Genomic DNA, 15,200 nt, shown 5'->3' on the forward strand with positions numbered 1-15,200 from the left:
TTTTGAACATTGCGATTCATTTTTGCGTTATACATTGAAATTTGACCTGCTAGAACAACTAAGGCGTCAATGGTTTCTTTAACTCAAAAGTTGTTGGTTTTATTTGTCCATTCCATATTTTACATCTTTTATCTTTATCTCTTATCTGCCATACACATTCAGCAACTAATGAAACAAAGTTGTCGTATGTCTTAAACTCCCAGATTTATATATGTCAGAGATGTTCTTATATACCATGTCGAATCTTTGTTCATAACTTTTATGGTTGCAATGAAAACCAAGGAATTCATAGTTTACTTTACGTATGAACTTCTTTATTTCTACTGAATCAGTTGGTTTCACTTCTATTTCATCGAATTCAGGAATAGTTAGTTTTGCTGCTGAATTTCAGGCAATTTGGGTAAATGGTCAATAATGTCCTGCATGTCATAAAGATACTGTTCATTTGTTTCATCTTTCGCACTACAGTCTAAATTACTTGTTAAAAGTTCTTGCTTAATTCTTTGTATTTCTGTTTCAAAAGTATATGAAGAAGGAATAAAGCTTTTCATCTCTACCAACATTGACGTAGGATTCATGACTAGCGAGTTTGGTGCTGTAGTTGTTTGAATTGTTGTTGTGCCGATTGTTGAAATCATATCTTTTATACAAAATAAAAAATAAAAATAAAACTAACTTTATTTTTTCTATCTTAAGGAAATTCATGAAAATTCACGAGAAAGCAAAAACAATCTGAGCCGCTAAGCGGTGAGGGTGAAAAAGGAGGTGAAATCTCACCTCTTCACCTAAAATATATTTTTGTCTGATTTACACTCATTACGATGAAGTCATGACAAATCATTTCCAGGACTGTTGTCTAAATGTCATGTTGTCTCATTTTTTCAGAGAAGTTAATTAACCTGGTAGCACATGGTAACATGGTAGCACCCTCAGTTCTTCAAAAATAATTCATAAATACCTTCCTCCTGTGTTGTTGTCAAAATGTCATGTTGTCTCATTTTTTCAGAGAAGTTAAATAACCTGGTGACATGGTGACATAGTGACACCTTCAGTTCTTCAAAAATAATTCATAAGTGCCTTCCTCTTGTGTTGTTGTCTAAATGTCATGTTGTCTCATTTTTTCAGAGAAGTTAAATAACCTGGTGACATGGTGACATAGTGACACCTTCAGTTCTTCAAAAATAATTAATTATTGAATAACCTGAAACCATTAACGTAAACATTATTTCTGCAGTTCATCCATTACTTCATTACCTAATTAATTACAGACATAAAATATATTTAGTTCATTCGGTAAGCCTAAACCCTTTGGGTCAAGTCTCAAGTATGTTTATTGAACTCGGTAAGCCTGCAAAGTAGGCTCAAGTATGTTTATTGAACTCGGTAAGCCTGCAAAGTAGGCTCAAGTATGTTTATTGAACTCGGTACCATGCGAATACAGTCACAAATGGTGGCATGTAATCTTTACCCGAGCCTGTTGGATTTGTTGTGAAAGTGTGTGAATGATTACCTGTGGTTCCACAGAAAATACCTGTGCTTGAATCTACTGGGTCAGTTGTGATATCATATCTATTCATTCCCCATCTATCCGAACCCGCTGCAAGATTTATATAACCTCTTTTTGTTATTGAATGTGAATGATTTCCTGTTGTGTTTGTCGTTCCTGTATGAGTGTGCGGGGGTAAGTTTGCTTCTTTAATTTTCTTCGAACCTCCTGTTTGCTTTGAATATCTAGCACAGTATAAGAATTTGTCTACAATCTGCTTCCACATACCAAAACCTAAAACTTCTGAAGGATTTGTTGAGTTCATTGACGTATAAATAGAACCAACAGGATATAATGTTTGAAGTATTTCTGTCTTTAATGTTTGAAGCTCTGTTTTGTCAGCTTTCTTATTTAATTCATCGTTAACATAAGTTTTATCTGCTTTAAGGTCTAAACATCCTGAAACCCATTCTGTATCAGCTTTAACTTTAAAAGTCTCAAATGTCCATTCATGATACCATTCAACCTTTTCTTTAATTTCATTATCTTTTTCATCAACATAAACCAAATTTGCCTTCTTATTTAACTCACTATCCACATATTCCTTATCTGCCTTCTTCATTATGTCGTTTAGGAAACCTTCTATGAATTCCTCATTTAAATTAAATCTTCCAATCTTCAAAACTTTAGGAAATGCATTTAATGCGTAATATCTCTGTTCTTCTGGTGGAATTGATGTTATATCATCCGTTATACCTTTAATTTTAGAATTCATAAATAAAATTTCTTTTATATTTGATATCACTGCACCACCTTTGCAAACGAATTCGAAATGTTCATTTTTCAATACTATCTCCAAATCTCCATATTTCAACCTTTGCGTTTGTTCTGCCGTCTTTGAATTATATGCATATATGGCGTATGTAATGGTCTGAAGGACCTGGGTGTTTTGCGCCTTAAGTTGCTGTGGTTGCTGTTGTTTAATCATTTATTATGATTTAAAAATAAATATTTAATCCGTTATCTCATCAGCTATTTTTTCTATTTGAAATTGCCATAATATTTCATTCATGAATTCTAAATCACAATCAAATAGGTCAGTTATTCTAAATTTAATATTTGATAAATCTTTTGAATGAAGAATAAATGAATTCCCAGATAATTGAAATGGATATGATAAAGAAAATGTGTTTAAGTTGATGGATAAAATGTTTTGTATTGATGGGTAAGAGTTAGGGTCTAATGTTTGATGTGAAAATCTCATTGGGGTATTAACTTTATCACATTTGATTAAAATGAAATTGGAACCAGTGTCAGAATACAAAACATCCCCAACATCTTTTTCAAAATTTAATATCCCCAACAATGAACGAAAATGAGGAGTACAAAATTTAATTTTCAGCGGGAATTTAATAAGGTTATTTATTTCATCAAGTTCAAAAAGTTTATCAGGTTTTGATTTAAAATTTTCTTCATACCATACGATAAATGATTCATTTAAATAACTTAAAATCATGTTAATATCCCATTTCGCTATCACATTATTTATATACATATCATACGTTTTTTCATGGTCATCTTTAATAAATGATATATAATCTGAAGGGTCTAAAAGAATGGGATTAAATTTACCACTCACAGAAACGAGAGTAACATTATAAATTCCGCTAACTGTTAAATTTAATTCACAGTTATTATTCGAAATAATATTGATAATTGACATTTTTATTACGATTAAAAATATGGTAAAGCGTTATTTTCCAGTGATAAATAAAACTAGAATAAGATTACCTCAAGAATTCATAAATTCAACGAATAAGAAATTCATTCATGTTATAAATTTTAGTGTTTTCAGAAAATATGAGTCAATGTCATATTCATCAACAGGTTATATTTCACTTCATTCAAATTTAGTTCAATCAAACCCATATAATGACCATTTCATAAGATTTTCAGATGGTATTAAAAATGTAATTGATAGATTAAAATATGAACAGATTGACAATATCGAATTTTTGGAATTTTGGTTTAAATATCCCGATGGAAAAAAGATTGAAGTTAAAGATAAAGCTGATACTATAACAAAAACAATTACAATGACCGATCCAGATAGTGGGGAACAAAAAGAAATAAAAAAAACGATAGAAACTGGTGAAAGGTCAATTATTATTGATTATGATTCAAAGGATTATTATTCAATAATGTTAATGCTTGAATATTAAATAGCCTTAACAAAGAATTTTTCAAGTGATATTTTATATTCATCAACTATTTTATTATAAATATCATTATATGTTAAATGAAGTTCAGTTGTTGTTCCGTTCTTTGATATCTTAATTGTGCTAATATCCTTTATAGGATTTATTTTTGCAACTGTTCCGCAGCATGAAACCTCATCATCTATGAAAAATTGAATCTTAACGTCTGAATCTTGAACATCACAAAGAATGGCGATAATGTGAATTAATGATTCATAAGGTAAAATAATTAAATTGGTCAATTAAATTTATTATTGAATCATAATTATTAATTATTATATCACGGTAAATTTTCATTAATTCAGAATTAATGTCTATTTTATATGGGTTCTCGATGTTTGATGAAAGAGGCGGGGGGTATGTTGGATAAGTGGGAATTTCAACAGGTTCTTTACCAGGTTCAGATAAAATGATTGGGTCTCCATCTCATGGTTTTCTTCATTCTCCTCTTTTTCGGTAAGTCACGAGTTAATAAATTTGGTTGAGTTGCTGACCTTGTTAATTCAGGGCTAACATTAACTTTAACATTTTGAATAATTCGTGATTTATCATCATTTACGTTATAACCAACCGTAATCTCTGCTTTTGCGTTAGTGTTCTTTTGACTAGTGAAACGTCTTCTCATTTAATCGAATAAAAAAATATATTTAAACTTTTATTTTGCTGGAACTTTTGAATCTATTATTCCCTGTATTTGTTCATGAAGTTGATTTTTAGCATTTTCATCGAAATTAATAGACCGAATATATTCATTAATTGCATTCTTATAATCATCTGATTTCTCAAATTTTCTTTTATCTGATTCCTTAACTAAATCATAAGTTAAACCTCGTTGCTGATATAATGGTTTCTTAATTAAATCTTTGAATGCTTGAGATAAAGCACCTGATGCAATTCTTGCTACTATAATTGGTTGGAATTGCTGTTTAAGTTCATCTTTAACATTTGCGAAAACTGGATCGAATAAAGCAACTTTAAAGAATTTCTTAGCTGAAATTTCAGGTCTAATATTTGCATACTGACCATCAAACTGGTTAGAATATCGTGGTAATCCACCCAGTCCCTCTTCAATAGCATTTAATTCTTCATTGAAATAAGAATATGGATTATGACGGTATGAATTAATTGGACCATGTTCACCTTCTCCAATGTATTGTTTAACAGCTTTTCCATTTTCATCAAATTGCATAGGATAACGTTCATTATATACTTTACGTTTAGGATAATCAGATATAGTTAATTTATAACTATTTATGACTTTAATATTACCTTGACCATCAGTAACGAAAACTTCATTTTACCATCGGTTTTCCATTTGGACCCGTAATGTCTGCTTCGTGTGCTTCCCAATTTGGACCATGACGTTTGGCATATGCTTGAGCTTCTGGTAATGTTAAAACGTTTCTCATTTGTTTAACATCTTTTTGAAGACCAGCAACAATATGAACTAATTCTTTCATTCCATCAGGAACTTTCATAGTTCTATTATATGCACCCTTTTTGTTTGTCCCTTGTTTTAATGGAACCTGTAGAAGATTTGCTATTTCTGTCATGTTTAATTATAAATAAAAAATAAAAATTAATTATAAAAAGTTAATCAAATTTAACACTTCCTTTATTTAAATCAACTATTATTTTTCCATGTTCACCTAATTGCTGATATTGTGTGTAAAGTTCATTAATGCTCATTGGTAAATTCACTTGATAAAGCATAACGTTCAACTGTTGATGACTAAACCCACTGAAAATGAAAAGTGTTGATAGATTTGATTTAATGTTTGTGCTTAATGCTTTGAAATATTGAACAGCCATAAAGAATGAACACTGAATGTGTCGACATTGAGTTAATAACTAATTAAAATATGATTTCTCATTTGTTATTAGTTTTGATTTCACTGCATCATCTAGAAAAATGAGTGAATGCAAAAATTCTCTATCAAAATTTGAAATAGAAAGTGTTTCAAATAATTCATCCCGCTGTTTATCAATAATTTTATCCTCTAATCCTTGCTTCTTGATTGTATTATATAATTCTTTATACATTAAAAAGTTTTTTAAATAATCTTCTGCTTCTTCTTGTGATAAATAAATAATTGGAATTTTGATTAAATGCTTTAAAGATTCAAATGTATCATCTGAAGGTGAACCTGAACGGTTGATATAAATTAACACATGTGAATGGGGGGAAGTGTTAGCAATAATGATAATTTGTTTTAATATCGTTAATGTTTTACCTTTATTCTGTTTACCAATTGCTGCAGTGATTGAATTTAAGTAACATTCAGAATATGGAATTTTCATTAATTTTTCCTTAGATAGAGCATTTCTATTATCACTCAATGCTTCATTAATCATATCATCTACGTATGTATTATATACTCCCGCTAATTCTTCATAAGGGGTGGATGAATTTAAATCCATTTAATCAAAAATAAATTTATAATTTTAAACATTTCTATTCATCAATATTTCATCATATGAACTTCTATACTGTGGTGGTGTACCTGTTGGATGATATTTCAAACCTTCGCCCGGTGTCCATGTCCAATATGTAGTCCTAGTAAACCAAACCTGAAGAGGATTTGTCACCTTTGAACAGTAAGTGTCATTTTCACCCTGAATGATTGGATAAGCTTTCACTTGTACTGTAACTTGTGAGTTGAAAGTTTCTAATCCATCAAAGAATATACCCGCTCCATCACGTTGAACTGGAATAGTGCATAAGAATGAAGTTTGGTCTTTCCATGTTCTAGCTAATGGTGTGCCATCATCTGCATTCAGTGGTCTAGTTAATGAGTCCTCGTATTCTTCTGTGCATTCATTCACTCCATCTAAATCAGAAGCTTGAAGCATACGTGTAAAGAATATGTCACCCACTGTGGTCATCGCTTGATCGGGGAAGTTTCTGGAATCTATAGTGACCTGAAGACCTCGAAGCATTGGATTTTCTAAAACCGTTCTTTGCATTGCATTCTTCGGAAATGTTAACACAACATCTGTAACATTATGAAGAGCGTATGAGAAATCTGAGCTAATACCTTCAGGAGTGATGCAACCTCCATTTAGTGAACGAACGTCAATATGTTGAGCTGGAATCATGAATGGATCTTCCTTACTGAATAAACGTGGTATTGCTTTAACTGATTCTTCAATTAAACCGTATCCTGGTGTAATGCATTTATCCTCTAAAACTTCCATCTTTGTGCATGAAATAATAACGTCATCAACTGTTGCGTCAGCAGATGTAGCGGCTAAGCTTGTAATTAATTTGGCAGGAAGTCCGATTTGTTGGAATTTGCGATCATATTTATAAACATGATTCATAATCTTTTCATAATTTTCATCAGTTATCTTTTCATAAACGTAATTTTGTAAATCAGCAACTCTTAACGGGGCAACCTGACAAAATACTAAAGTATCCCTGAAAACATAATATTTAAGAATGATTTCACCAAATGATTTAGGATAATCATCGAACGCCTGAAATGCTAACAAATCATTTACCGGAATAATCATATCAAAAGTGACATCAACTTCTTCATTTGCTTCTTGAAAACTTCTGAAGGGTCAATATATTTACCACATACTGAGTTATCATATTTTTGAACATTATTATATAACGAATGAACAAACTTTTTAACTTTCCTTTCTGATTTTGGTTTATATGTTGCAAATGCGAAAGATTCACGGGCGCAATCCATTTGAAGATAACCGGCATCACCTCTTTCGGTTTCTACTTCTAATTGTTTAAAGCTTTGATTTGATGATTTGTAACCAACGAATAAACGCATGCATTTAAAAGCGGCATCACATGTGAAAGCTTTATTTGAAACTAGAGTTGCTTTAACTTTGCGTTTAATATATGTGTCACCTAATTGGTTCACATCATGAGCCGGATTTGTAATTCTTAAATGAGTTTGTTTATCATCAAAATATGGAGCATCAGAGTCATAGCATGAACTTTCAAGTTCTCTATAATATCTTCTACCATCATTCTTTGCGAATATTTCATTTATCTTTTCGAATGAATGAAACACATTTCCATTAATCGGTTTAGTGTTTGGCACCAAATAGTTAGTCGTCATTTATTAATAAATAAAAAATCAAAATTAAAAGATGAAAATGAATTTTTAATTTTAATGAAATAATCAACTATGGCTGCAGGTATATTTAAGAAACTGTGGGATAAAGTAAAAAGAGGAGCGCATAAAGTTTGGGAAACAATGAAGAAAGGAGCAAATTGGATATTTAAGAATAAAGAAGCAATTAGTGACGTTGCTGAATCAATAACACCAAAAGCTGCCCCAATAAGAGAAATATTAAATAAAGGAGAAAAAGTTTATCAAAGACTTCAACCGATACTAAGATAAAAATAATTTATTTTTCCACTATCTACCTCCTATTTTATTAAGTATTCCTTCAGCAATTCCACCAACTGCGTTACCTGCTTGTGCTCCCATCGCCGGATTACCTGCTTTAGTACCTAATACTCCACCTATGATAGTTCCTGCCGTTTTCGCTACTGGTGCCAAAAAGTTTGCAACGGGTTTAATAACCTTTTTATAACCCAACCCGCAGCTTTCTTAATTCCATCCCATAATTTTTTAAAGAATCCTGCCGCCATTTCTGATTTAATATTAATTAAAAAATGTATTTCATCACTTATATTCTAATTTTTATTTAATGATAAATGAAACCGATTTTAAAAATAAATGAAACAGAGGAGGAAGAAATAAATGAAAGTGAAAATGTTCAACAAAAAATAAACGTTGTTAAACCAATTACTGAAATAAAAATTTTTTCATCTGTTGAAGAATTTAATGACTATTATGCTAACAATAAAAAATTATTTGAAGAATTGACAACGTGTAAATTGAATAAAATGTTTAAAGTTGATGGATTCAAAATTTCAAAAATAAAGGGGGTGGTTAGTTTGAAATCTATTCTTCAATCAAGAATCACCTCATTAATGAAAATTGATGATTTAACAAAAAGAATAGAAGAGATTGAAGAAAGAATGAATCAAATAATTGATTTCATAAATTCAAATAATCATTAGTTTCTTAAAGTTCTATGTTGAACTCATCAAATTCTTTTTAAAGTTTATGACTCCATTGATTCCATGAAATTAAATATTCTTTATCATTATATTTATACCTCATTAGCTTATTTTGGCTTTCATATTCATTTAATAATTCACAGTCTTCATTTTTAAATTGAAGTTTAACCCATTCAGGATTTAAACAATGTTTAATTAATCGCGGAATATCTGACATCATCTATATATAGCTTCTTTTATAAAAGATAAAAAATAAATTATTTTAAAATTAATGTTAATTTTTTTAATGTGTTTAGTATATAAATATTTATTACTAATTTATTTAATAATGTCGCGCTTTCTTACGAATTAAAAAAATAAATTATTCAAAAATGTAAGACATGAATTTTTAAAGTTTATTTTATTCATGAAAATAATTATTTCTAATTTCTTTTACTCTCTCGTACATACTAGATTTAAAGAATTCAGAACTTTTACCATAATCTCCTAAATGTTTTCTTATCTTATTGGTTTTCCATTCATTATATGAAACTGTATAAACTTTATCTTTATCTTTGCATCTTTCATCACTTCCAATATATTTATATTTCAATTTTGATTTATTGGTTTCATATTCATTAACGTTTAATAATTCACAGTCTTCCTTTTTAAATAAATGTTTTATGTATTCAGGATTAACAATTCTATAATATTGCTTCCCTTTAAATCTTTGAATATAAACAGGAACACCATCCTCTAAAATTCGATAATCTATTTTATCTGGTTTTACTTGTTGGGTCATTTATGTAAGAATAAAAAAATAACTTTAATTTTTTTAATGGTTTATAAATATATTTTAATGCATCGTCTATATATAGATGTAACAAAAAAAGTCACACAACCCATCCTATCCTACTACTCTCAAACTCTATAAAACACCATATAATCTATATCACTTGAAAACACTTTTCATCAAAATGCCTATATGGGATCTTCTTAATGTTTATATGCTTATGTTTTGTCAAAATTCAATATAAGTGTATAAATGGAACTGCTGAATCATTAAGATTTTTTTTGTTTTAAATATTAAAAATCAACATATATATTTTGATGCATATATCTCTTAATTTCTTCATTCTAATCTAATTTTTCATCATTCAGAAAACTACCAATATTTTTTTAAAATTAAGAAATTGCAGAACAAAAATTAAATATAATTCGTTGAAAACCATATATATATTAAAATTAAGAGTATTCCTCATTATTCCTTATGATATTATCAATACTGTTAGTATTGACCGAGTGGATCTAATAAACAAATAATCTTTTTTTGAATTCCTATTTTTTCCCAATTCAATTTAATTGTAATGTCATAGCATATATTAGATTTAGGGCATAAGAATCATTTAAAATACTCGGATTTGACACATACGTTCAATTTAAATATGCCACACAACAATATTCAAAAAGCCTTTTATGATCTTTATACATTTTTAATTTTGATGACATCGATATTTCATTAATTGAATTAAACCGTTCCATATATTTTATTCATGCTCTCGTTACTAAGTACCATATGCATTGAATCTTTGACAACAGATCTCTCTGAATGCATATATCAAGACTTTATTGATCTATCTCAAAGGGTTTCAGGATCTTTTAAAGTACAAATTGAAAAAGGAGGAAAATTATGTTATATTGGAACATATCTTATAGCTGGTCTATCGGATTATCAAGTTACAACAAGATTTCCTGATAAAACTGGTAAATACGGTGAAGAGCAAACGTTTAATAATCCTTTTATTATTAGTCATACAACACCAATAAAAGAGTATTATTTACCTCTTTCCAAAGTTAAATGTTCAAATCCAGAGAGCACATGTAACGTCCAAATTCTTCCAATTCTACCTCATGTTGAAGGTAAAACAACTATACGATTCGTGAATACCCCATTAAATCTTAATATTGATCTACATCACCATTCGGTATTTTCCACAATGAAAAAATTCAATAAAGAAGTTAGATATTCGATGGAGTTTACAAGTACAAAAGATGCTGATAGATCAAATGGGAACTTAAAGGTGAATATGGAATCATTTTATCTCATTGGCAATTCAAGAAAGAGAATTACATTAACAAAATCAGAAAGGGATAAATATACGTTTCCTACTTTCGCTGATTTAGCAGAAGTTGGTTCAAAAACATTTCCTGCAAATGAATTAATTCTTCCACTTGATCCAAGAAAATTAATTAATGATATTTTTAATTTAGATGACCCACCTGCCGAAGGTGCCCATACTCGTGTCACTTCACACGCATATTTAGATGGAAATTATACGTTAGATGTAGAACCAGTTCCAGAAGCAGCAGAAGGTGAAGATGATAAAGTTAGTTACTTTAAGGATGATAAGGAATACAACCTAACCCAATATTCAACTGTTCAAACAAAAGAAGAAGCATATCAATACACATTAACAACTCAAAATTCAAATGGCCAACCTCCTGAAAAGAAAAGTGATGATAATCAAACTCCAAAAGAACCGACAAGAACCCCCGAATCTCCAAATGACTTGAAAGAGAATAACTCTAAACTGGGAGGTGGAGCAATCGCTGGAATTGCTATTGCAATTGTAGCTATTATAACTATAGCTGCATTAGTTGGGTTTTTCGTTTATAGGAAAAAGCAAAACAAAGAGAAATCTTCGTCATCAAATAAAAATGATGACGAGGAAGCAAAAGTTTAAATAAACATTATCTTTTTAAGTTAACTTATCAACAAATCATATGGCAATAATAGATTATTTGATATATTTATGCAAATATTTAGACTTAATTCACTGATTGCGTATCATTATGACAACATCTTCAATTAATTTCACAATACATTTCAAATTTGAAAAACTAGAATCAAAATGAATCAAAACTCCATTGAATTGTGGTTGGAATCACATTATTTATGATTGTGAAGAGCTCATAATCCTAAGATAGATGGAAGATAATACTTATTTTGAAAAATTAAAGACAATTCATTATAATTCCAGAATTAATAAAAATAGACTAATTTAAGTAATATTAAATTAATTGTTTACTTACAATTATGTGTAATATTTTAATTTAGTTTAGTTAGCCTTTGGAGCTTCTGGTTTCTGGTCTGTTGCAGCTGCGGCTGGGGCTGCGGCTTGAGCAGCTTGCTTGCCCTTCTGGTTCTGATGGGCGTTCTGCTTACCATGTGCTGCTTGTCTCTTGTTACTCATTATCAAGAAATGATCTGATTACTTAATAAATAAACGCTATAAAAATTTTTAAAATACTTATCAAAAATTTGCTAATATAAATTTCATATGAATATGAAAATAGATGATATTGTGATAACAGATATTATAATTTTGATTTAAAATCACGAATATCTTGTGAACAAATTACATAATGCTGTGATATTAACATTTACGAATATCCGTACCTTTGATTTCAACGAAAATTCAAATTGAGAGTTGTTCACATTGAAAAAATCGAATAATTCAGAAAAATCGCCGCTGTGTAATTTTTTTGACATCTCCCTCATATTAAAGTAATCACATCATTTCTTTATAATGAGTAACAAGAGACAAGCAGCACATGGTAAGCAGAACGCCCATCAGAACCAGAAGGGCAAGCAAGCTGCTCAAGCCGCAGCCCCAGCCGCAGCTGCAACAGACCAGAAACCAGAAGCTCCAAAGGCTAACTAAACTAAATTAAAATATTACACACAATTGTAAGTAAACACTTAACTATTGTTAATTAATTATTTATTATTTTAAAATCAGTAAAATATGTTATATGTTCTTCTATGATATGCCTAATGGAAGGACATACACGCTTAAAATGGAAACAATTTAATTGTAACTTATTTTTCGGATTTCAAATATGATCGATTAAGTATTTTTCTGTAAATTTCTATTATTTTTGTTACAGTAACAAGTACCAAAAACAACAGCAATGAAAAAACACAAGTTTATTTGGAAAATTTTTTTGTCACTTTTTACTGTCCCGCCATTTAGTCAAACAAAATATGAGTTCTGCTGAAGAATTATCATCGTTAACAAAAGTTCTCATGCAATCAAAGGCGAAACCAGATGATAATGCATCAAACTTAATTTCCGCTTTGGATTCTCTCATAGATGGCACTTATACTGACGAGAAAAAGTTTAAACTTTTGTCAATTTCACTCAATAAGATAAAAGAAAACTCTAAAAACCAAACGATTATTGATAAGGCTACAGCATTGCTCGAAAAATATTCAGGAAGCGCTAAACCAGCAGCTAAAAAGAATGAAATCGCTCGATCAAGCTCAACAGAAGATCCAGACAAGCGCTCACAAAAGCGTCGCATCATAAGAAATGTTCTTAAGGCACATGGCCTCGCAGAAGAAACAGCCATTGAAATTTCAAATAAGATCGAGGATGAAGTAAACGCAACTAAAGTCGGCAACGATTACGATGAATACATCATCTACCTTCTCCAAACAATCGACAATAAGGACAAACAGTTCAAGATTATTGAGAAATTAAAATCCGGCGCTTTAACAGCCAAAGATTTTGTTAACGCTCCAAAGGAACAATTCATGACAGAGGAAGAAAAGGCCGCAGCAGCCGAAGCTTTTCAGAACGCTATGAATAAGATTTCTGTTCCTCAGCCAAGAAGAATTCCATCTGGACTTTTCCAGTGCCCAAGATGCAAGGGCAATAATACAACACACGTGGCTGTCCAAACTCGTGGTGGCGATGAACCTATGACAAACTTTTGCGAATGCTTAGATTGCGGTCTATCATTCAGAAGATAAGTTTGTAATATAATAAATGTAATACTTTTTTCCTCTACTTAGAAAAAAATTAAAAAAATTTCAAATTTTATTAACTTAATTTTGCTTTATTTTATCTCTCCACTCTCCACTCTATCCTTTATCACTACCTTTTCTTAAATACTGCATTTATATCCATACAAAATTTAATATCAAGATATTTCCAATATTTTTAAGATCAATAACACCTAAAAACATATGAATTTAGTTGCTTAGCTTGAAAAAATATGTAATTTAACTTTGATTTTCTAGTTGTTGTCCTGAAAATTTGGTCTCAAGATATTTAAGATTATTTTAAGACGAATAACACATAAAAACATATCGACTTGATTGTTTGGCTTGAGAAAATAAGTAATTTAACTTTGATTTTCTAGTTTATATCGTGAAAAATTGAAATCAAGATATTACAGCATTTTTAAAGACCATTGTTCATTGAAAAATACAAATTTTGAGTTTTTACTTTATAGTATAGATAGAAAAAGAAAAAATATATACAATTTATTACATTTGTCCCATAAGCATTTCTGCTATGCCAGTTCTTGGGAGTTCCACATCTGGCATGGACTGTAAAGAAGCAACTACTAAGTTGTCTCTATCAAAAACTGCTAATTTTCCATTCCATATCGTAACCAAGTTAAAAGTATTGTATGCAACATGCGAGGCCTGATCGCCAATCTCGCCAATAATAGAATTCAACACGCAAAGTACTAATTTGCCTTCTTCATCAACAGCAAGATAAGATATTAAACCTGTTCCTTCTTCAATTGCTAATGGCACAACACGAACAAACTTTCTCTCCATATTAAACGTTTCGACAACATGAGTTGATGATAAAACTGCAACTTTTCCATTTTGAAGTGTTGCAAGGCATCCGTATCCTTCTCCAAGGGGATACAATGAACGCACAGGCGATGGTAATTGATATGTAGATGTTTGGTATGATGATGTAGAAATTGTATATAATTTCGAATTTTTATCGCCAAGAAAAGCGAAAAATTGAGAAGATTCGATGGTAGTAAGTCCTGCTTTCGATGTGAATTGGTATAAGTGTTGACCTCTCTTTCCCCAAAGATTGCAAACGCCATCTTCGCTGATACTAATTAAATAGCAGCTTGAAGAGTCAGAATCTGCATTTTGATGAACGTGAGTTACTTCAGTGCTATGTGCACGAGCATCTCCGACTGCATGATATGATAACATTAATGAAAAATTCGAATCAAATTCTGATATTTGTCCAGTCTTGAAACCTATTACCCATCCACCAGTAGATGTTGCACAGCATGACGTAGGCTGCATGTTTAGCTTTCTTGTAAATGTTTGGCCTTCATAGCCGAGAATAGAAACAGTTTTATCTGATTTTAATACGAGAACTGAAGTATCGTTGCAAGCAAGAGCAATAATACTTTCATCTGCATCTCCCAATATATATTTGGGGTAAATACTCGAAAGGCTTGAGTTTGCACCCATATGATCTTTTTAAAATTTTTAGGATCGACGATAGAAATCCAAAGGCCTCATAACATGGATTTTTTTTTTCAATGAGGAAAATTGAGAATAGGAATTGTCATATTATCTATTCTT

General features: G+C 30.4%; 6 protein-coding genes across 6 annotated transcripts, besides 1 other annotated feature; 4 read left to right on the top strand and 2 right to left on the bottom strand.

Moving 5' to 3' along the window:
• Positions 1-6,039: part of a mobile genetic element that runs on past the window's edge.
• On the bottom strand, positions 1,507-2,474 carry TVAGG3_0054280 (keratin-associated protein family; the record flags this gene model as incomplete). The annotated part of the gene is made up of 1 exon (XM_051221126.1): positions 1,507-2,474. A coding segment is annotated over one exon (968 nt), but the record flags the coding sequence as incomplete, so codon positions are not given.
• A 1,859-nt stretch (positions 6,040-7,898) lies between the features above and the next one.
• TVAGG3_0054290 (uncharacterized protein) lies at positions 7,899-8,114 on the top strand (the record flags this gene model as incomplete). The annotated part of the gene is made up of 1 exon (XM_001306806.1): positions 7,899-8,114. One exon carries the CDS (start codon positions 7,899-7,901, stop codon positions 8,112-8,114), a length of 216 nt encoding a protein of 71 aa, XP_001306807.1.
• A 2,221-nt stretch (positions 8,115-10,335) lies between these two features.
• Positions 10,336-11,526, top strand: TVAGG3_0054300 (glycoprotein 38 family; the record flags this gene model as incomplete). The annotated part of the gene is made up of 1 exon (XM_001306807.1): positions 10,336-11,526. The coding sequence occupies one exon, from the start codon at positions 10,336-10,338 to the stop codon at positions 11,524-11,526; it is 1,191 nt and encodes a 396-aa protein (XP_001306808.1).
• An 846-nt stretch (positions 11,527-12,372) lies between these two features.
• On the top strand, positions 12,373-12,507 carry TVAGG3_0054310 (uncharacterized protein; the record flags this gene model as incomplete). Its single annotated transcript, XM_001306808.1, has 1 exon — positions 12,373-12,507. The coding sequence occupies one exon, from the start codon at positions 12,373-12,375 to the stop codon at positions 12,505-12,507; it is 135 nt and encodes a 44-aa protein (XP_001306809.1).
• Positions 12,508-12,824: 317 nt separating this feature from the next.
• On the top strand, positions 12,825-13,626 carry TVAGG3_0054320 (TFIIS zinc ribbon domain-containing protein; the record flags this gene model as incomplete). Its single annotated transcript, XM_001306809.1, has 1 exon — positions 12,831-13,601. The coding sequence occupies one exon, from the start codon at positions 12,831-12,833 to the stop codon at positions 13,599-13,601; it is 771 nt and encodes a 256-aa protein (XP_001306810.1).
• Positions 13,627-13,685: 59 nt separating this feature from the next.
• Positions 13,686-15,122, bottom strand: TVAGG3_0054330 (WD40 repeat-like family; the record flags this gene model as incomplete). The annotated part of the gene is made up of 1 exon (XM_001306810.1): positions 14,121-15,086. The coding sequence occupies one exon, from the start codon at positions 15,084-15,086 to the stop codon at positions 14,121-14,123; it is 966 nt and encodes a 321-aa protein (XP_001306811.1).
• Between the last annotated feature and the right edge of the window lie 78 nt (positions 15,123-15,200).

Source organism: Trichomonas vaginalis, chromosome IV (genome assembly GCF_026262505.1).
Source record: "Trichomonas vaginalis G3 chromosome IV, whole genome shotgun sequence".
Classification (NCBI taxonomy): Eukaryota; Parabasalia; order Trichomonadida; family Trichomonadidae; genus Trichomonas; species Trichomonas vaginalis.